The sequence below is a fragment of the Mustela nivalis genome, assembly GCF_964662115.1.
Source record: "Mustela nivalis genome assembly, chromosome: 20".
NCBI lineage: Eukaryota > Metazoa > Chordata > Mammalia > Carnivora > Mustelidae > Mustela > Mustela nivalis.
In genome coordinates, this window is record NC_139039.1 from 12,454,294 (window position 1) to 12,476,771 (window position 22,478).

At 40.8% G+C, this 22,478-nt stretch overlaps 2 protein-coding genes across 4 annotated transcripts; one reads left to right on the plus strand and one right to left on the minus strand.

The window, feature by feature from the left end:
- Positions 1 to 835: 835 nt before the first annotated feature.
- Positions 836 to 11,468, plus strand: TTI2 (TELO2 interacting protein 2). Of its 3 annotated transcripts, none has more exons than XM_082715464.1 (8): positions 836 to 1,923; positions 3,280 to 3,466; positions 4,575 to 4,667; positions 5,751 to 5,938; positions 6,016 to 6,159; positions 7,855 to 8,017; positions 8,926 to 9,048; positions 10,723 to 11,468. In XM_082715464.1, exons 1-7 carry the CDS (start codon positions 1,277 to 1,279, stop codon positions 9,028 to 9,030), a joined length of 1,527 nt encoding a protein of 508 aa, XP_082571590.1. In that variant the 5' UTR covers positions 836 to 1,276; the 3' UTR covers positions 9,031 to 9,048; positions 10,723 to 11,468. The 3 variants fall into 3 exon arrangements, 2 of the variants coding, with proteins under 2 accessions (XP_082571590.1, XP_082571589.1); XR_014306717.1 differs by having other exon boundaries at positions 845 to 1,923; positions 8,926 to 9,105; XM_082715463.1 differs by having other exon boundaries at positions 840 to 1,923; positions 8,926 to 11,468.
- MAK16 (MAK16 homolog) lies at positions 7,058 to 22,434 on the minus strand. Its single transcript, XM_082715470.1, has 10 exons — positions 22,341 to 22,434; positions 19,556 to 19,605; positions 19,354 to 19,463; positions 19,183 to 19,247; positions 18,649 to 18,800; positions 17,608 to 17,662; positions 11,525 to 11,599; positions 10,694 to 10,804; positions 9,888 to 9,953; positions 7,058 to 9,746 (listed from the first exon to the last, which is right to left on the minus strand). The coding sequence occupies exons 1-10, from the start codon at positions 22,353 to 22,355 to the stop codon at positions 9,558 to 9,560; spliced, it is 888 nt and encodes a 295-aa protein (XP_082571596.1). The 5' UTR covers positions 22,356 to 22,434; the 3' UTR covers positions 7,058 to 9,557.
- Between the last annotated feature and the right edge of the window lie 44 nt (positions 22,435 to 22,478).

Below are 22,478 nucleotides of genomic sequence, written 5' to 3' on the forward strand. Positions count from 1 at the left end.
GCTGTCCCCGGCTTGGACCTGCGGATCGCCACGGCGCGCCGGCTCGGTGCGGGCGCCACCTGCCGCCCAGGCCCAGTACTGCGCGGGGCTGCCCCAGAGCACCCCGCTCTCACCCGCGGGCCCGCTCGGATCACCACTCCGTTCCAGGCGGCCCCGCGTCTGGGTGGGGGTCAGGTACCACAGGCCAAGTTTCCTCCCCATCCAGACATCTGACTTGCAGCAGCCTATAGCTATCTGCTAAATGGAGGAAGCCGGGAGGTGGTTAAAAACCTACACCGCCCACACCTGTCTCGTACCCCGGAGAGCTAACGCTCCTTGAATTACCGACAGCGTTGCTTCCACAACTCGAGGATCAAACATAAAAATACCAAAACTTCTAACTCTTTTTCCATAAAACTTGAAAAATAGGATCCCATAAGTTCACGTCAGATGGGTAATGTGCCGAGGTCGTAACAAGGTTTAAAGGGTGGCACATGTCACACAAAAGCGTGAACACCCAATCATCATGCTTATGAACTACAAAAGGATCCCAGTAGTGCCACCACTAAGGGATTCTGAGGATGTCCCACCGACTTTTAAGAAAGGGTGACAGACTTATGCTTACATACTCGGTCTCAACAGTAAAATAGTGTATACTTTTAAAACATCTTCGATGTTTTTCTTTTGCTTCTACTTTCGTAAATTAAAACAGAACCAAATTAGCGAGCGCATATATATATATGCAAATTTCTCCGCCCCAACTCCACCTTTTGGTGGGAAGCTGGGTGTCTGTTGCTTTACGACAAGCAGGTCGTGAAATGACGGAGTGTTGCCCGCGTATCGGCGGACGCTCGCCATGTGCTTTGCGGCAGCGAGGCGAGGTGGGTCCGGATCCTAATAGGTAGAGCGGTACTGGAGGGTGTGGAGGCTCCGTCGGAGGTGCCTGTGTCATGCCTTAAGGATTTATTTTTTTAAACTCGTAGGGTTTTTTTTTTTTTTTTCTTTTAATCTTCAGGAAGGCAAGATAATTTTTCTGCTGTGGGGAGTCTGAGCTTCTGTTACCTCCAGAGAGGCTCCTTTCGGTTTCCTCCATCTTTTCCTTTACCCGGAGTGTACTCTTGGGCGGGTTAGACTCGCACCCCTCAGCCCCCAAGTCTTGCAGTTTTATTTGGTTTACGTTGCGTTCTTCGGGACAATTCCAGCCTCCGGGTGATCCTTTTTCCTCCAGCAGATCCCCATCAGCGTCCCATCTTGGCTCTCTGGAGGAGACCGGCTCATCACTGCTGCCCGCCGAGGAATGGAGCAGGACAGCTCTCGGGAAAACCCGTCGCGGGAAGGCGCTTCCTGGCCGGGAGATCCGCCTTCCTCCACCCTTGGACAGGCTTTATCCCAGGTTTTGCACCGTCTCACCAGCGAGGAGTCCCGACGGGGCAAGGCCAGAAGTGCAGCAATTCAGGACCTCGATGCTCTTATAGAAGCCGCAGAATGTGATCAGTTGTTTGAGGGGAGCGACACGTCGCTCCGCGGAATGCCCGAGATGCTGGGGCAGGTGGCCAAAGCCCTGGGGAAGTATGCAGCCCCACCCAGGGAGCAGGAAGGTAGAGCTCGTGGCTACTCTGAAGTGGCTGAGAAGGGGGCAGCAGTTGGGGTACTGTTTCTTAAATTAATAGGGAAGATTGAGGCGGCCAAGAATTCCTCGCTTTGTCCTACGTGGAAGATAGGCCTCCGTCCCTTGGCAGGACCCATCTATATTTTCGCCGTTACACACAGCTTGGAGCAACCGTGGACCAGCCCAAGATCCCGAGACGTTGCTGGGGAGGTGCTCGCCTTACTCCTCCGAGTTACTCAGTGTGGTTCCGTGGCAGGATTTCTGCACGGAGAAAATGAAGACGAGAAAGGGAGATTTACTTTAATAATGGAGCTTCTCAAACCAGATTTGAATAAGTGAGTATTTTTGTCAAAGGGGACCATTAACTCGAGCTTCATCCTAAAGTTTTAGAATTGTTAGAGCTCAAAGGAACCTGAGTTTCTTCGATGGTAAGATAAAGGAGTCCGGATAATAGCGGGTCTCTTAAGGCCCAGGAAGGTTGCGATTTTCTATAAATGACATTATTGGGTATTGGCAAATTCGACATTAGAGCCCAGGTTTTCAGACTCTCATTTCCTGGTGCTCTTTCCGGTTCTCATAACTGCCCTGAACTTTGGGAGTTCTGTCCCATTTATTTATACTCAAGTTTCTTAAGTTAGGTGAGGATGCGGATCTGGAGAGGATTTAAACTCGGAGTTTGAATTTAAAATTAGGGATGTTGAAACTCAGCACTAGTTATTAGATAAGGATGGTTATTAGATATGGAAGTGATGTTTGGGATGAAAAAAGCCCTTCAGATTGTTATTAGCTAAAATATTTTCGGTGAGTTCCACTTGCTACTTTATATGTTACTATTAGTAGGAGGAGAGTGATGAGAAAAAACTGTGTACATAACTGTCATTTTACCAGGAACTTGAAATTTTGAGGTAGGCTCCTACTTTTTTTAATTGCTTCTGAGTAGGACAGGTCGGAGAGCCTTTCTGAACCTGTTTCATTTTTTTGTAATATAAAGATGTTATCTATTACACAGTTATTTTGAAGGTTGAGTAACGTGTTTAAGCCCACTTTATAAGCTGTAAATTGCTTTTGTTCAAATCTCGATTCACTTGCTCCCTTGTTATACTTACAATAATACAGAAGGTATTTCTCTTACTCCTCTCCTCCCCCACCTTTTAAAAAAGATTTTATTTATTAGACAGAGACAGTGAGAGAGGGAATACAAGCAGGGAGAGTGGGAGAGGGAGAAGTAAGCTCCCCACTGAGCAGGGAGCCTGGTGGTGGAATTCCATCCCAGGACCTTGGGATCACGACCTGAGCCAAAGGCAGATGCTCAACTGACTGAGCCACCCACGCGCCCCACTCCTTTCTCTCTTCTTAGCAGGTCTTCCTTGTAACCCCCCACACCATCACCACAGATTCTTTACAAGCTACTGTTCTAAATGCCTCCTTTTCATTGGATAAGCTTTGGACCTAGAGCCCTGGCTGAATGATTGTTAAATGTACTTAGTATTGGGTTTTTTGTTTTTTGTTCTTTTAGTGCAAGTTCTGTAAGTTATTTTGATCCAAATCTTAAAATGTATAACACCAAGAGTTACATGTGATGTATTCTTTTCAAGGACAAGAAAATGGTCTGTTTAGCTTGAAGAGGTTGATTTTCTTTGCTAGTTAACACCACGTCACTTTACTTAATGTGGTTTCACATTTCCGTGTAGGGAATCCTGGAAGAATAACCCAGCCACCAAACATGTTTTCTCATGGACTCTGCAACAGGTCACCCGACCCTGGCTGAACCAACATCTGGAAAGGATACTTCCCCCATCACTGCTCATCTCGGATGACTATCAAACCGAGAACAAAATACTGGGTGTACACTGCCTCCATCACATTGTGCTGAATGTGGTAAGCAGCTCTGCACTGTATCATCTGTGTAGATGGGACGGGTTGAGTCATGATATCATTTTATCGTTGTCTTTTTATATCTTATATTAACTTCTATTAATGTTATGGCTACATTCATATATATATATATTTTAAGATTTTATTCATTTATTTGACAGAGGGAGAGAGAGGGATCACAAGTAGGCAGAGAGGCAGGCAGAGAGGGAGAGGAGGAAGCAGGCTCTCCGCTCAGCAGAGAGCCCGATGTGGGGCTCGATTCCAGGACCCCAAGATCATGACCTGACCTGAAGGCTTAACCCTCCAGGGTTAAGCAGAGGCTTAACCCACTGAGCCACCCAGGCGCCCCTATTTATATATTTTTTCTTTATATTTTCTTTCTGCCAACCTAGTAGATTATACCTCATAAGTAACATGTATAAGACACCTGGGCCATCATCCTGCATGTCAAACTGAATAACCAGACCTTGAGTTGACTTCCAAGAAGCAAAAAAATCAGAAACTGAAAGAAATTAAATCCAAATGTGCAAGCCATTATTATATTACTCAAGTAAACTTTTTTTTTTTTTTAACTGTGTATTACGGAGTTTTTAAAATATACACAGAAGTAGAGAGTGATAATGAATCCTATGGCATGATCGATTCCGTGTATCCATACTTCAGTTTCAAAATTACCAACATTGCAGGGGTACCTGGGTGGCTCAGTCAGTTAAATACTGCCTTTCACTCAGGTCATGATCCCAGCGTCCTGGGATCAAGCCCCACATGGGGCTCCCTGCTCAGCGGGGAGTCTCCTTCTTCCTCTGCCCTTCTCTCCTGCTTGTGTGCACATGTGCTCTCTCACAAAAATAAGTAAAATCTGGGATGCCTGAGTGGCTCAGTCAGTAAAGCGTCTGCCTTCAGCTCAGGTCATGATCCCAGGGTCCTGGGATTGAGTCCTTCATTGGGCTCCTTGCTCCAAAGGGAGCCAGCTTCTCTCTCTCTGCCCCTCCCCCTGCTCTCTTTGTCTCTGACAAATAAATAAAATCTTAAATAAATAAAATATTTTTAAAAATCACGAACATTTTGCAATGTTGGGAGACTTTTAATTGGGTAATTTGTCTGCTTGCAGCCAGCTGCTGATTTGCTCCAGTATAACAGAGCCCAGGTCCTATACCATGCCCTTTTCAACCACCTCTACACACCAGAGTACAACCTCATTCAGGTAATTGTACGATTTGTTTACTACTGTGAATCTCAGTTCTCAGATTTGAGTAGAAGTTGGTATTATATGAGTAAGAATAGTTGAAACACATTTTCCTCTTTTGGAAATTGAGGATGATGACTAAGTCATAGCCAACTTGAAAATAAAGCAGTAGCAAATGACTAGTGGAAATGTCTCAATACTAAGTAGGCATCCACATTTCTGAGTCTCCACAGAGCCAGTGATTTGTCTTCATCTAGGTCACCCGACCCTGGCTGAACCAACATCTGATATAAAGTTCTTATATGAACTTATATGAACATACATGAACAGAACTTATATGAAGTTCTGTTTTTATTAACTTGTGTCCTTCTCTGCTTCTTTGTTTCAACACACACTTGAAACTCTTTGTATGTTGGGTATTACAGTGACATTCTTCCTTCCAAAAGACACTGAATAGCTGAATAGGTGTGAGTAACCATTGTGGGTTCCAGGAGTGAATGGGTCAGACAGAGCTTCTGGCTTTAAGAAACCCTTTGGAAAGACGTGTAAATAAATGAGTATTTATACATGTGTATAGTGCAGCATGAGGTTTGTGTAGAGTGCAGTGGATGTCCAGCAAAGGGTGGTTGACCAGGTTCGGTGGTGGTGGGACGGTTTTGGGAGCGTTTGGGAAGGAGTGATATTTGAAGGATGAACAGAAGTTCTTGAGGAGGGGCAAGAACATTCTGAAGACAGAAGAAACAAGTTATATAAAATCAGAGGTAGAAGTAAGCTCTTTCTTCTACGCCTGTTCTCCCTTCCCCATGTCCCCATCCACCTTTCTTTTCAAATATTAAGTATTAAATTGAGAATCCAGGTACTGATAGCCAAGAAGTTAGAGTTCTTTTGTTTCATAGCAAAGAGGAGTCTGAAAGAGAAGGTGTTAACTTGTTTGGAGATTACGTAAAACCAGCTTGAAAATATAAAGTAAAATACACTTCATATATTGTATCTTTTAGAATTCTGACACAGACCCCAAGGATGGATTGATAAAGTTGCAAGACCAGTCAGCGAATGTGAATGCAAATGGGCAAACAGTTCTTTTCTCTTACTGCCTCCTAGGCTGTGCTCCTGTGTCTGCTGGATTTATTCCCCGTCCTGGAGAAAGGCCTGCACTGGAAAGGAGGTGCCGCTCGACCCAGCACACACTGCGATGAGGTGCTGCGGTTGATCCTGACCCACATGGAGCCGGAACACCGCCTTCTCTTACGTAGGACCTATGCAAGAAACCTCCCAGCGTTTGTGAAGAGGTGAGTGCCTGGCCTGCTGGTCTGGCCTGCTCCTCAAGTTCATCTCCTTGGTGCCACTTTTTCTCTTTACTTTTTAGGTTGGGGATCCTAACTGTCCGGCACTTGAAGAGGCTGGAGCGAGTCATCATTAGTTATCTGGAGGTTTATGATGGACCAGAGGAGGAGGCTAGATTGCAGATACTGGAAACTCTGAAACTTCTCATGCAGTATGCATGGCCCAGGTAAAACAGCCAAGCAGGCAGGTGTGTCAAGAGGGACAGAACTCAACCAGTTTTCTCTCCCGGGATTGCCCAGGTGTACAGAGTCTTAAGGACATGCCTTGTATTTGAATATTTCCCATGCTTACATTTCTATTAGGTTTTGAACTGAGGAAGTCATATTGAAAAGGTAAAATATACCCATTGTTACTGCAGGTATACATCTCTCTAGATTTATAATGCATATTAGAATTTCAAAGGCCGCTTAGAAGTGCTACGGTAGACACACTTAACTTTGTTCACCCTAAGAGTTTTTTAAATCTGAGAGTAGAGAACTTCATTGCACGTTACCGAACACCTACCGAGCAGTAACCAGGAGAATCCTAATCGAGGATATGATTGCTTAGAAAGCATTCCAACTCCGGCTGGAGATTGGTGTCAGAACAAAAAGCTGGAACCCAGACATGTTTTGTCAACAAACACTTTCTTGCTGGACAACAAAGTTGAATACACCTAGAGTGCAGTGCTCCAACAACATCTGTCTTTTCTGAACCGTAGTTTTTACCCTTAGTTACATCTGTAATTGGACTGCCTTTGTTTGCTTCCGGTCTTTCTCCCCTACTGAACTCTAAGCCCACTCTGGGATATGGAGTATACAGAAGTTTACTCAGTACCTGGTTATTAAATACACCAATATCAAAAGAATGAATGGACTGGAACAGACTGAGTGGACAGATGAATGAAACCGAATCCAGTTAATGCTGCCAGGCCTTTAAGAGCAGACGAAGCGCCCAAGTCGAGACTGGCAGGCCTAAGTGGGAAGGTTAGAAGAGGATATCTTACGTGGAAGGAGAGGGCTGGGGAGTGGGAAACAGCAGGTGTTATGTTGAGGACAGGTAGGAGAGCTGAGCAGCAAACAATGTAGGAAACCACTTAATATTTATTAGGTGAAGAGATGCAGACTGTTAGTCTCCCAGTCACATTTCTGTCCAGAGATAGTTTAGTTTGCATATTTCCCACTACAAATTATTTTTCAGCTCTGATTAAGGCTTTTAAGGTTTTTTAAAAATTATTAAAAGAAGTACATACAATTAACCATTTAAAAGTGGACTCAGAAAAAAAAATGTTTGGACTCCGTGACATTAATTACCTTCACAATTTTGTACAACCATCACCACATCGTTTTCCAGAATTTTTTTTTAATCAAGATAAAAACCTTCAGAAAGACTAGTAAGTTGAAGTCAATATGCTGGGCTTAAGTGATGGTAAGCCAGGATCTGAACTAAATGACAGAAGATTCCAATTGACATGGAGGTCCCAGGTCCCAGAAACCAAGCTTATTTCTCCCACTTTAACTTCCAGGCCCAAAGCTGCATAAAAGTTGAAGTACTGTGGACCATTTCCTCTTTGGCCCAAAGTCTAAGCCCCTGGGAAGGGGAGATCCCACATCTCCCTTTTCAGGAGGGATGACTTCTTTACAGTAGAACCAGGTTCTAGAAGGGAGCAAGGTATTCTTAGGCAGAGTGTGTGTATGAGTACACACTACACTGCAGGGAAAAAGGGGGCTTGAAGTTAAGAAATCTGGTATCTGGTCTCTCGTTCTGCTTCTAGCTCCATGGTCTTTAAGTCATTTAGGAAATGAGGGCCTGGTTGGCCTTTGAAATCTGCTTTAATATCCTGATTTAGAGTATGAATGTAACTTTTTCTTCTTGATTCCAGAATTTCCTGTAGACTTGTGGTCTTGCTGAAGGCTCTCCTAAAACTGATATGTGATGTAGCAAGGGATCCAAATCTTACACCTGAGCCTGTTAAGAATGCCTTATTAGAAGAAGCCACAGATTGCCTGATTCTCCTGGACCACTGTTCTCAAGGACAGGTGAAGGTAGGAGTCTGCATCCGGTCCTTAAGTAATTCCTATAACTGTTCGCATGCCTGACCGTCTGTAAATGGACATGGAAGGTTCAGACCCCCACCTTGGAGACAGCTACCCTTAATAGAGGGTTGATTAACACCCTTAGTCTTATTTTAAAGCGATTCAGAACTGTTTAGACCAAAAGGCAAGAGGGTTAGGAGAGGTCTCTGGGGGAGAGGACAGAAAATGTGCAAAATATTAAGTTTATAAAACTTAAGTTCTATTTTAGTCATCTGAATTTTTTTTTAAAATGATGAAATAGTGAGCTGTAAGCCACCAAGGAGTGATATAAGTAGAGTGATTCAGATCCCAAAAATGTTTCTAGTTTTTCCGGGGCAACCGTATTTTTCCATATTCCTATTTATTCATATGGGAATTCTTCCTTTAGGTTCACATTCCACAAAAGTTAACTTTTCAAAGCTAAAGCATATAATAGCTATCTGTCTATTTAAATATATTTAATAAACTATTACCTCATTTCTTCCCCCATTTAATCTTCCCCAGAAATCTTCAATTTAAAGTTATAAAGCAACATGAGAAGAAATTCATATCCTAAAAACATTTAGAAATAGTATTTGTTGTTTTACTAGTTTATTCAAATAACTTCGTGTCGGTTTTCATGTCAGGCAGTTTTCGAGCCCTGAATCCAATCTAATTTGCATGGGGGTATTAACCCACTTCTTCCTGAGCCAGCAGGACACATGCACGCCAACACATTTTAACGTAACACCTGTTCCATGAACTGCTCTCTAGTCTCCTCTCTTCCTTCATTCCTTGAGTATGGTACCAAGAAAGAAGAACCAAGGTAAAAGGAAAAGTGTCAAAAAAAAAAAAAAAAAGAAAAAAAAAATCAAAGCCTATTTGGTTTCATGTTGCAGGATCTCCTGGCCAAAATTCTCCAAAGCTGTGAAGACAGCAAGGTGGTGAACTGTATCAGGAAAGTGCAGCAGGTGTCTGAAGGCGCGTCCCACGAAAGAAATTAAATTTCTCATACGTTTAAAGTAGGAAGGCTTTTCCTCTTGTTCCAACTGTGTAAACAGAATGATTTAAGAAAAAAGGTATTTTCATACTGAACATTATAACTTAGACCACCTTCTTCCTACTTTTACTCCCACAGAAGTAGGGAAGAGAGAACAAGAAAAAAAAAATGAAGTCTGGACATTTCTAAATAAAGTTGGGGGGTGGGGGGGAGGACGCCAAGGAAACGGGTGGATAGCATTTAAAATTTAGAAATATTTATACCCACAAATTCATCTGTTAAACTTCTTGGGCTCAAGCTGTTACTTCAAAGCATATGCCAATGCTATAAAAATAACTGTTCACAACTTAAGACTTCCTTTACTTCCTCCCAGATTTCTTGCCCCACAGAAGTAGCATAAATATTAAAAACACAAATATTGTGTTCAATGCCATATGAAAGAGCAAAAACTGGAGGTGTGTACATGTTTATGGTAAAAGAAAGGAGGATGTTGAAAATGTTCAGTCCTGTTCATAAATGCCTGGGGTGAAGTCACGTCGTTTTGGCCTTGGCCGCAGGCTCTGTCTCCTCCTCATACTCTATCTCCACATAGGCTCTCTTTCTCCGCAAGGGTCCTTTCAAGGGTGTTTTGCCTTTATGTCTGGCATAAACGGCCTTTTCTTCCTCCACAGAGGATTTATCATCCTGATCATCACTGCTGGCATCCAGTTTATCCATATCCTGATATAGGGAGGAAAAGAAAAGAGAAAATGCTAGACTTATGGCCCAGATTCCTTTCACTGCACTCTCAATTTAGAACCAGAAAATTCATCTGCCTGTGTGTTCAGAAACCTTCTTTTCCCCAAAGGCCCAAAATCTCACCTCAAAATCACTTATGTCACTCTCATCCACCTCGTCATCTTCCACAAACTCTCTCTTGCCCACATCCTAAAAGAAAACATAACTGTTAAGTTCAAAATACAGAATGAAAATTCTGCTTACACATCCAGTACTACTGTTTGATAAGTAAGTGCATAAACAACAGACGGATTCATAGTCTACTTACTAGGCTCAACCAAAATCTACTCACTTCCAAGCTCAATACTTCTGATTTAAAAACATTTCAGGGACATCAATTCTCATGCCTAATACAAATTATTAGAGGTAAAACATCCTCATTTTAATCTGTTAGAAAAATCAGTTTATAGATGGAGCTTTACAAACAGTTATGTACATTTAATTAAACCTATTTTAATTTCAAAAATCAAAAAAGGGTTACTACTAGGAAAAGTACTCCTATGTGCCTATGTGAGTGTTCCATGTGATTAAGCAACTACTTGCTAAATCTGCCCTTTTCCTAAAAATGCAATCATTCAAGTACCTCCCCTATATTAATAGTGAAATTAAATCCTATATAAATTTCGGTAGGTTCCTTAATGGTATATTCTATCAGCTAGAAAGGATTCTTCATTTGTCCCCTAGCAGGAAAAGTTTTAGAATTTCAATAAGCAAAACTGTCAATGTGTAGTTTGTTGGCTGAGTTAAAATTAACCTCATGATAGAAAAAAATGACCAAAGAATTATTTTTGGTTAGGGGGATGAAAATGATATTCTGTCTCTTAAGTACATGTAAAAAGTTCTAGTTCTGCAGATTACTGCTCCTTGAAGCAAAAATAAACAAGGCTTACTTCTTCATCTTCATCATCTTTTTCCTCAGAATCTGAAGAGTCACTGTCTGCCTCCTGCTGTTCCAGGGCCTTGTCGAAGGCGTGAATGGGGAAGTTGTAGATGTCGCCATACTGAAGAACAGAAACACACACCGGCTTTAATGACATCTCAGTCTTACACTTGAAGTCCATGTCCAAGAAGCATATTCCTCAGTGATTAAATGAGAATACTTAACTTGATATGTAGTAGTATTTCTGTATTAATTTCAAGCCTAGAATGAACAATGTCTTTAAAAACACATTTTAAATAATCAGTGGTTAAAGTCAAACAGGTAACTTCCATGAAGAATAGAAGCACATCACTGAAAACGTAGTAGTGTATAAAACCCACGGGTTAGAACACATGTAAATTTGCTGACAGACAGCAAATAATAAGGAAAAAGTAAGTTTTATTCATTTTTGTCTTGTAAATGACACTAATTTTTAAAAAGAGAACTAAAAACTCATTTTAAAGAGCCTAAGATTACTAGGGTAGTGTGCAAGAGGATCAAGACTGCCTGCCTTTTATACAGAGATCTGGAACTGTTGCACTGTGAACAGGACTGGCAGTACGGTGCAGAGAGAAAGGTCTCTTACACTGAATGAAGCATCCGGGTGACCAGAACACTTCATGCATTCGTGTCAACCAAATAAATGGGGAAGCCAAGGCCTATATATTGTTCTATTCCAGGAACAAAATTAAAGTGAAGATCTTTCCAGCATCTTCGAAAATAAAACACATTTCTGTTTCCCAGCATGATTATTACTGGTCTGAAAATTGTATTTATATCCCAAGGCTCCTAGCTTTCTCACCGTATCTTGTTTCAGTCTCTCCAGCAATTCCTTTTCAATAGCATTATCCAGCTGAGCTGCTATTAATGCCTTTTCCTGTAACAGAAAAATTTGAGTAAATCCATTTACTTTATTAATACTCATTTTTCAGCCTGTAGAAGTGGAAGAAACGGAGTTTTTATTTTAAAAAATCACTTTTTTCCCACTCTTGCTATCACCAGGATTCATGCCTCTCCAGCCAGATACATTCCTGCTTTAAAACCTTGGGAACCTTTTAATTTTAAAAGTTCCAGTGGTTTTAAAAATAGCATTCTGAATTAAATTCTAACAAAGCCTTTCATAGATCTACAAAGCATGCAGGTCTATAGACATTTAAGTGTCTTAGAAAATGAGCAATCCTGGGGCGCCTGGGTGGCTCAGTTGTGTCTGCCTTCAGCTCAGGGCATGATCCAGGGTCCTGGGATGGAGCCCCGAACTGGCTCCCTGCTCAGCAGGGAGTCTGCTTCTCCCTCTCCCCTGCTTTTTCATCCTCTGTCAAATAAATAAATCTTAAAACAAAAAAAAAAATGAGCAATCCTGAAACAGATTTTGTAAAAGCTGAGAAAGGGCAAAAGGGTTTTACTAAAACCATGCGAAATTCCATGTGACTGACAAAAATAGATTAAAAATCTCTTCCTCCAGTGATCTCATAAAAAACCACACATAGCACCCACAACCAAAACATGAAAATCTAAACTCAGTCTATCTTTCTCGCCTAAGTCTGCATTAACTTAATATAAATAACATAAAAGATTTTAAAAGTCTTATATACTGGCACTTTGTTGGAATGATGTACAGTGTGTAGGATAAAATACAGGGAGCCGGGGGCACATGACCGGTTACAAGGCTATCATGTGCTGTTCTCTAAAGTGGGTGCTCACACCTCAAAGCTGATCCATTGACATGTAGGCAGAAAATAGATGAAATTGCTGTGTATGTACTTTTTCTTTAAAAATTAAGTGTTCTATTTCTTTATGAATACTAGCATTGATGCCTTAACTCTGGCCATAAAGCAAATAGCTGTGTGTCAGAAAGGAAGATAACCAGAGGGAAAAATACTGTAGAGTCTGAACGTGGGAATCTCACTACTTTATTCACATGATTATAGCACTCAAATGCAGTTGTATGTTTGCTTAAATGGATTTACAGATTATCGAATAGTTTGCAATACCATCGGAGATTATAAAGTTATGCTATTTAATTGTTTAGTACTTAAAGAGTTGTACAACTTAGAGTTATGTATTCTTCACAAAAAAATGTATCAAATTTGCCAAGATGACAAATGACTGTGTAATATGTAACAGTAGAAGCTTTAAAAAATAAGTACACTTATTCTATTCTTTCAAGAGAAAAGCCTATTTTAAGAGTCTAAAATGTTTTTAACTTGTTCTGTGGATAGAACATTTGAAAAAGAAAAGTGATTACATCTATAAGTGACATTGTTAAAACCTACGTCTCCCACAAATGCAGCAAATCACACTCAATCTGGAAACATAATTTTCCAGCACATTTAAAAATCTTCCAAACTGACATTTCTCAGAAGGCTTCAAACTTACTTGGTAGAAGAACAACTTAATTTCCCCTGAAAGGCTTGCAAGAACAAATGTTTAGCAGTGAGGGAAGAAGCAAACTCACTAGCTACATCTGAATAAAAACCTCTACAAAACTGCCGAAGAAGAATGAAAAATGCAGAGCCAGTACTTAACGCAAACCATCAACAATGCACTTTTTTTTTTTTTTTTTTTTTAAAAGATTTTATTTATTTATTTGAAAGACGGAGATCACAAGTAGGCAGAGAGGCAGGCAGAGAGAGAGAGGGAAGCAGGCTTCCTGCGGAGCAGGGAGCCCGATGCGGGGCTCGATCCCAGGACCCTGAGATCATGACCCGAGCCAAAGGCAGCAGCCCAAACCACTGAGCCACCCAGGCGCCCCAACAATGCACTTCTTGATGTGTCTCTGAGGTACCTATCAGTCACGAGAGCCCTTAATTAAAAACAAATTCCTTCTCAGCAAAGAACCACACCTTCATTTCACTACATCAATAGTAGGTATGTCAGTTATATACCTATTAGTGCAAGTACACGTGTATAATAACATAAGTAATACACCAGGGAGCATATGTTCAAAAATTTCTTTGGTGAAGAATCAGAACAGTTTGGAGATGAATGTTATTGTAGCTCTGAAGTCCAAAACTCTTTATGAGTAATAGGAACAAAAGCACCAAATTATTAGCGTGATTTCTTGATAGACCATACAAATGATCAGGGAAATGTCTGTTGGTAGAGGGGAAGTATACAGAGCAAATACCCAGAATAACTGAAAATATGAACTTGAAAGGAAGAGCTAATTCCTAGGTCTTGAAAGGCAGAAGAAAAGCCAACTTGAATAAGGTACCAGGGAGTGGGACAGGCAAACTTGCTCTCTGTGATAAAGGCTGGTGATTTCTGACTAGATTTTTCCCAGGACAGCAGCTCTAAATATGAGCTAAATATGAGACCCAAAACCAGTATTCATTAATCTGGTAACAAAGCCACCTAGTTGACCTCAAAGAAACAATCCTAGTCAATTCCTTATAACCAATTTCAAAATCCAAAACACTGAATTTAGTGGCCTAATAATGAACTGAACTGACAAGTCTCCTTAAAAAGTGTTTTTGAAATTCCATCTAGTGTGACTCTTTTTATGTTTCATTGCAGAGCTGCTAGTGCATCAGATTAGAATGCTCAAACCCTGGTGACCCAAATAAAATTACTAATGAAAGAGACGAAATAACCACTAACACCACAGAAATACAAATGTGACAGAATAGTATAAAAATCTACATGCTGGGGCACCTGGGTGGCTCAGTGGGTTAAAGCCTCTGCCTTCGGTTCAACTCATGATCTCAGGGTCCTGGGATCAAGTCCCACATGGGGCTCTCTGCTCAGCAGGGAGCCTGCTTCCCTTCCTCTCTCTCTGCCTGCCTCTCTGCCTACTTGTGATCTCTGTCAAATACATAAGTAAAATCTTAAAAAAAAAAAAAAAAAAACCTGTATGCCAACATTTGGACAACTTAGTATGAAATGGATAAATTTCTAGAAATCTATAGCCCATCAAAACTAAAACAAGATGAAACAGAAAATTTGAACAGACGAATTACCAGCAGTAAGACTGAAGAAATAATCAAAATGCTCCACAAAACTGAAGTCCAAGCCCAGATGGCTTCAGAGGCAAATTCTATCAACATTTAAAGAAGAGTTAATACCCATTCTGAAACTTTCCAAAAACCCTAAGAGGAAGGAAAACTGCTAAATTCATTCTATGAGGCCAATAATACCCTGATACCAAAACCAGAAAAAGACACCACAAAAAAAGAGAACTAAAGGCCAATATCTCTCATGAATACAGATGCAAAAATCATCAAGATATTAGCAAACTGAATCCAACAATATATTAAAAAAAAACATATACCATGATCAAGTGGGATTTATTTCCAGGATGCAAGGTTGGTTCAATATTCACAAAACAATCAACGTGATAAATCACATCTTTCAGAGAAAGGATAAAGCCCACAGGATCATTTCAACAGAAGCAGTAAAAGCAGTTCACAGAGTACAATATCCTCTCTTTCTCTCTCTCTCTTTTTTTTTAAGATTTTATTTATTTGACAGAGATCACAAGTAAGCAGAGAGGCAGGTGTGGCGATGGGGGTGTTTGGCGGGGGTGGAGGTGGGGAAGCAGGACCTGGGCTGAGCAGAGAGCCTGATGCGGGGCTTGATCCCAGGACCCTAAGATCATGACCTGAGCTGAAGGCAGAGGCTTAAACCATTGAGCCACCCAAGCGCCCCACAACATCCATTCTTGATAAAAACTCTGCAAAGTAGGTCTAGAGGGGACAGTATAATAATAATAATAATAATCATCATCATCATCATCATCATCATCAACATAATACAATCCTTATATGAAATATCTACAGCCAAAATCATCCTCAATGGGGAAAGAGTTTTTCCCCTATCGTCAGGAACTAGACAGGGATGTCCACTCACCACTTTTCTTCAACATAGTACTGGAAGTCCTAGCCACAGCAATCAGACAATACAAAGAAATACAAGGCTTCCAAACTGGTAAAGAAGAGACAAAACTGGGAAGACATTCCATTCCATGTTCAAGGGATGGAAGAGCAAATACTATTAAAATGTCCATAGTACCCAAAGCCATCCACACATTAAATGCAATCTCTATCAAAAACACCCTAAAATTTTTATGGAACCACAAAAAACCTTGAATAGGCAAAGCAAACTTGAAAAAGAAAAACAAAACTGGAGGTATCCCAGTTCCAGATTTGGTTATATTACAAAGTGATAGTAATTAAAACACGATGGTACGGGCATAAAAAGAGACACATAAATCAATGGAACAGAAAACCCAGAAATAAACTCACAATTACACAGTCAATTAATCTTTCACAAAGGACGAATGAATATACAATGGGAAAAAGACAGGATCTTCAACAAATAGTGTTGGGAAAACTGGACAAACACAGGCAAAAGGATGAAACAGGACCACTTCCTTTCACCATATACAAAAATAAACTCAAAATAAATTAAAGAGCTAAATATGAGACCCAAAACCATAAAAATCCTTGAAGAGAGCACAGAGGGTCATCTCTCTGATATCCATCATAGCAACATTTTTCTAGATCTGTGTCCTGAGACAAGGGAAATAAAGGCAAAAATAAACTATTCAGATTGTATCAAAATAAAGTTTGTGCACAGCAAAGGAAACAATCAACACAACTAAAACGCAACCTACTGAATGGGTGAAAGTATTTGCAAATGATAAATCTGACAAAGGGTTAATATCCAAGATACATAAAGAAGTGATACAAAACTCAATAGCCAAAATACAAATAATTGAATTTAAAAATGGGTAGAAGACATGAACAAACACTTCTCCAAAAAAGACACCTAGATGGCTAACAGACACGCGAAAGGATGCTCAACATCACTCTTCATCAGGGAAATGCAAATCAAAACTACAATGAGGTATAACTTCACACCTGTCAGAATGGCTAAAATCAACAACACAAGAAACTGCAGCAAATGTTGGTGAGGACGTGGAGCAAAAGAAACCCTCCTGCACTATTAATGTGAATGTGAACTGGGGAAGCCACTGTAGAACAGTGTGGAGGTTCCTCAGAAAGTTAAAAATAGAACTGCCCTATGAGCCAGGCACTGTATACTGGCTATTTACTCAAAAAATACCAAAACACTTTAATTCAAAGGGATGCACGCACCCTTGTTTACTGCAGCATTATTCCCAATAGCCAAAGTATGGGAAGAGCCCAAGTGTCCACGGACCGATGAATGGATACAGAAGCATATATATGTATGTACAATGGAATAAATTACTCAGCCATAAAAAAAACAACATCTTGCCATCTGTAAAGACATGGATAGAGAGTATAATGCTAAATGAAATAAGTCAGAAAAGACAAATACCATAGGTTTCACTCCTTACATGGAGTTTAAGAAACAAAACAAGAAAAGGAAAAACAAGTCAAAAAGACAAACCAAGAAACAGACTCTTAACTATAGAAAACAGATGGTCACCAGAGGCGAGGTGGGTGGGAAGATGGGGGAAATAGGGATTGGGAATTAAAGAGGCTTACCATGCTGGGTCAGTGGGGGGGGGGGGGGGGGGGCAGGGGGTGGAGAGGAAAAAAAGAAAGAAGAATGCTCAAACCCTGCTGAGAGTAGTATGTGATGTGTAAGAAAGGCAACACACCAAAGGTCTGATTTCTGAAACACTGAATTGCAAGAATTTCAGACAAGGTATTCCTTCTGTAATCCGTTATATATATATCCCCAAGAACCCTTATTTTAACCTGCCTTGGAAGTCGTAATCTTAAAATATGAATATCCGACATCTTACACAACTAATACAACAGTATTAGCCATTAGTGACCCCAAGGCCTGAAGAGTTCATAGACAACAGTGACTGAATCTTTTTCATGATCCCTACTACACACCCCTACCCTCAGTGAAAATACAGAAGCTATGAATACCAAAATGGTAAGTTACCTCTCTTCTTTTTTCCCTCCGTTCCACTTTCTTACTCAAAGGAACAAGTTTCCTCCTACGGAAAATAAAACACATTATCAGAAAACCCAAGTGTACATGCTGTGTGTTCCTTTAAAAAAAATGAGAAGGGGGCACCTGGGTTGCTCAGTTAGGTTAAGTGTCTGCCTTTGGCTCAGGTCATGACGCCAGGGTCCTGGGATCGAGTCCCACGTGGGGCTCTTTGCTCAGCAGCGAGCCCACTTCTCCCTCTACCTGCTACTCTCCCTGCTTGTGCGCTCATGGGCTCTCTCCCCCCGACGAATAAATAAATAAATAAAATCTTAAAAAAATATATAAGAATAAAGGATTGGAGTTGATTTTGTAGGACTCAGCTCCATCTAGACAAGATTATATATTTAACATTTTTCTAAGTATTTAATACTATAAAAAGTCAGACATTTTCACATGTGTTTTAATGTGTATTTCACTTTTTGTTTTCTGTAGCCATTCTGAGACTTCTGAGAACATCCACTATGCCAAGATTAATGCTTCAGTTAACAAGGAAAAATAATTTTCTTTAGAAAACTGCCATCTTTAGCTTTCTCTGTAGCTCACAATGAAAAATTATTAGGATCCATCACTCCTTAGGAAAATATTCAATTAATTCTTTAGATTTCATATTATTTTTAAAAATTAGTTTTCAGTAAACTCAGAGTAAAGTTCTTTTATTCTTATTTATCCAAAATTTTTAGGTCATTGTCAATTCCTTAATTTTATGATTCTGTCAGGGAGTTATAAAGAAAATTTTCTGAAGCTGCTTTTCAGACAGGGAGGGGGGGTCACTCAAGTTTTACTATACTGTTTTTTAAATCCTGCAACATCAAAAGGCACAATTTTAACCAGAGGTAAACTTTCTTCTTAGCAGCATATCATAAAAGATTACCCAAAACTGGATTTAATACGCATTACTAGAGATTTCATAATCTCTCATTTTTCTAAAATGACCCATGGAAAGACAGACTTAAAAAATAAATATAATAAATGAATCATCTAAATACTTACTGTCGCTTTAGTGTAAGTTTTCTAATTCGAATTAGGTACTGGGTGATCTTGGTGAATCTCTGCTTACACTTGTGTCGAATAAAACGGGGCCAGTAAATTAGATTTTCATCTATTTGCTCCAGTGCTTTCTCATAGTTTTTATGAAGCCGAACCTACCAAACAGAAAAAGAAAGCTTAAAGAGTAAGAGTAAATTATGAGGCCTTCACTGCTATGATACCTATGGGGCCTAATGAGGTTGGCTTCAAAAGCTTAATCCAGGGGCGCCTAGGTGGCTCAGCTGGTGAAGCATGTGACTCCTTGATTTTGGCTCGGTCCAAATCGATCTCAGGGTCCTGGGATCAAGCCCTGTGTTAGGCTCTGTGCTCAACAGGGAGTCTGCTTCACCCACTCCCCACTTCCAGGATTGCACACTCTCTCTCATAAACAAATAAATCTTAATTAAAAGTTTATTACAGCTACGGTCAAGGAAGACAAAAAAGCATGTGGCATTTTCACTCTTAATGATCACTGTAATTTTTTGTCCCAAGTCTTACCCGTTCCCAGAGACGCCTAGGAAAAGCTGCTCGCTCTATAACCTTCATATACAAGTAGCACTGTCCTGCAGGATAAAGTAAATGTCATCAATATTATTTACAGAGAGGCTAGGGAACATCCTTTTAAAAGCTGCTGACTAGTTCTCATGGAAGTTAAAACAAAGGACTTACCTTTCTCTTCTTTGATGGTGGCATACTGACTGTTTGCCAGGGGACAAGACGACCGATTACATAGTCCAGTCAGGCTATATTCATTTCTGCAAAAACTCTGAGTCTTTGTTCTACAAAGGGAGGAAAAGAGCAAAAGTTATAAAATGGGCTACCAAAAGGGCAACTGAAGGAATCTTTGTTTAAGTTGCACGTCTTGACTCACCTTATTTTAAAGGAACAAAACTGCTTGTTTCCTAGTGTATCCCAGATAACCTACAAGACAAAGAAAAAACCCATTTCAGTTGCTCTGACCCAACAGATGGGAATATGAAGTCAAGAAAACAATGCACCGGTTTACTGAGGAAGTCTCAAAAGAGTCTGAGGAATGAGAGGAAGAAATGCTTTCTAAAATAGTCTATTTTCCTTTTACACAGGTTCTTGTAGAAAAAGTAGATACAAATTGGCAATAACCATCACCCCAAGACCCACAGATAAAATTTCATTAAAATTTTATGAATATTTTTGAATTTTTTCTGTACATGTATTTTCCACCAACCAGTATGCCTATATCTTTAACAAAAATGAGATGTATATGTATTTTGTAACATTCCTTTTTTTCCTAATATGTTCATTATCTATTGTAAAAGGCTGCAGAGTACTAGATTGTTGGATATACGTACCATAATTTGATCTTATCTGGCAAAAAAATCATCTACTGGGGCCCCTGCATGGCTCAGTGGGTTAAGGCCTCTGCCTTTGGCTCAGGTCATGGTCTCAGGGTCTTGGGATCAGTCCCCACATCTGGCTCTCTGCTCTGGAGGGAACCTGCTTCCCCCCACCCCCCACCGCCTGCCTCTCTGCCAACCTGTAATCTTTGTCTGTCAAATAAATAAATAAAATCTTAAAAAAAAAAAAAAGAAAAGAATCTACTTCTATCTTCTACTAATGTGTTCTTTATTCTTTCAGCATTGATTGCATATTTAATTTATTAAGGCACTGAAATCTCAAGTCCTGACACACAGGAGGTACTCAAGTATTTGTTGAATCAAGGAAGGCAGAATCCTTTAACAGTTTTACCTATCTATTTAGGGGGAAAGCACAAATCGGCAGTCTAAGTGCCTCAAAAGAAGTTTATCAGAGCCTTTGAGTGAGCTGCACTAAGGAACTGCGAAAGACTTTAAAGAAGTTAAAGCAGTCAAAGCCCAAAACATAAATGTTAACAAACAGAGTAACATTTTTGGAATTTTATAGGATGTGTGTTTGGTGGGGGATGGCAGGAAACAGGTGAGAGGAAATCAAACTGGGAAAGTAGCTCATTCTAGCTTGTGGCTTTACATATCATCTTAAGTTGATGACTCTCAAATTGTCATCTCCTGGTCAAACTTCTCTCCCCAGAAGAAGTATATACACATCCAACTGTCAACCCGACATCTCCACTTGGATGCTAGAAAGGCACGACACACATTAACAACCAAATGAAGCTCTCAATTCCACATCTCTCAAAATACTGTTTTCCTTCCTGCTCTCCACAAATAGAACCACCACTGAATCACTTGTCCAAATCCAAAAATCCTTTGATTTCTCCTATTCCCTTTTCCCTGAAGGGATCATGTTGTGTTTTCAGTTACACCGATAATACAGATCTCAAATTCATCCCCTTCTTTTCCTCTCTCCCATCACCACCTTTGTTGAAACAACTTTCAACATACTCTAATCTCCTTGCGTTCATTCTTCCTCTCCTTCAAAAGCCTCTCACATAACTACACAATTCTTCACAAAATAAGTCAGATGTCATTTCCCATTAGAAGCCCTAAAAATACTTCCTACAACACTCTACATGTTCTTGTCATGCAAGCATACCCAACTTCATTACCTCTCCCACTTCCCGCCATTCCGACAGCACAGGCCACACTGGCATTCCTGAGTATACTCCTTCTCTCTTACCTCCACACCTCTGCATTTTACTGTTCCCATTGCCTGGATTTTTGGCTTTTCCCTCAGCCCCTCAAGGACGGCTCATTCTCATCTTTTAGATCTCAGCTCAAACGTCTTCCACTCAAGAAACTTTCCCAGATCAGCTTTGCCTGAAGTAATCTCTGCTAATTACTCTCTACTTCATCAACCTAGGTCTTTCTTTCACAGTATTATTACACAGTACAGTGGTTTTCAATTTGTTCACGTGTTTACCATCTGTCTCCCCCACCGGAGTGCTCCAGGAAAACAGAGGTCTTTTGTTTGCTTATTAAAAACGAAATCTCCAGTAATTACCACAGTGCTTGGCACACCGTAAGCACTTTCATATTTCTCATATATGTAACTAAATAAATAAGTCGAGTATGCTTCCCCCAAAATTACGATTGAGGCAGACAATGAAGCAAATGTAACAAAACAAAACAAAACAAAACCTAACACGTAAAAAGCAGATTTAAAAGTAACAAATAGGGGCGCATGGGTGGCTCAGTGGTTTGGGCTGCTGCCTTCGGCTCGGGTCATGATCTCAGGGTCCTGGGATCGAGCCCCACAGCGGGCTCTCTGCTCCGCAGGAAGCCTGCTTCTCTCTCTCTCTCTGCCTGCCTCTCTGCCTACTTGTGATCTCTGTCTGTCAAATAAATAAATAAAATCTTAAAAAAAATAAATAAAAGTAACATATACGTGGAAGAAAGGGATCCTTAAACTTCATATCCAAACTTGACCATACCATCCCCCACCTTCCCCCACGCGCGCCCGCCTCCCACGTCCCCACCACAGGCAAGCCCCTCATTGCCGGGTACCACAGACTGGAAGTCAACCCTGTGGACTGAAGTGACGATGTTCCAGACCCTTCACCCAGGTAAGGCTTGCGGGCTGGGGAACCCGGGTAGACACGTGAGAGCCCCACGCTCAGAAATCGGGGTTCTGGAAGCCTCGGTTCTGTAGCAACGAGGCTAATCGCATGGGCCAGCTGAGTATGTGGTCTCCGAGTCTCCTAAAGCAGGAGAACCTAGGTGGCAGAGAAACACGACACTCACATCATCCGACTGCATGGCGTCCGCAGTTCAGCGTGCAAAGCCCGGCCAACTCTAGGAAGCAGCCATGCTTCTTCCGGGAAATCACTTCCGGAGAACCTAGCCTCACCTATCGCGAGAAGTTTTGACTTCTCGGGTCTG

Coding starts and splice junctions, on each gene's coding strand:
- MAK16 (XM_082715470.1), bottom strand. Junction 19,464..19,555: donor TTTTGTTCCTTTAAAATAAG/GTGAGTCAAGAC, acceptor CTCCCTTTGTAG/AACAAAGACTCAGAGTTTTT. Junction 9,954..10,693: donor AAGATGATGAAGATGAAGAA/GTAAGCCTTGTT, acceptor GTTTTCTTTTAG/GATGTGGGCAAGAGAGAGTT.
- TTI2 (XM_082715464.1), top strand. CDS start 1,277: ATGGAGCAGGACAGCTCTCGGGAAAACCCGTCGCGGGAAGGCGCTTCC. Junction 6,160..7,854: donor ATGCAGTATGCATGGCCCAG/GTAAAACAGCCA, acceptor TCTTGATTCCAG/AATTTCCTGTAGACTTGTGG. Junction 8,018..8,925: donor GTTCTCAAGGACAGGTGAAG/GTAGGAGTCTGC, acceptor TTCATGTTGCAG/GATCTCCTGGCCAAAATTCT.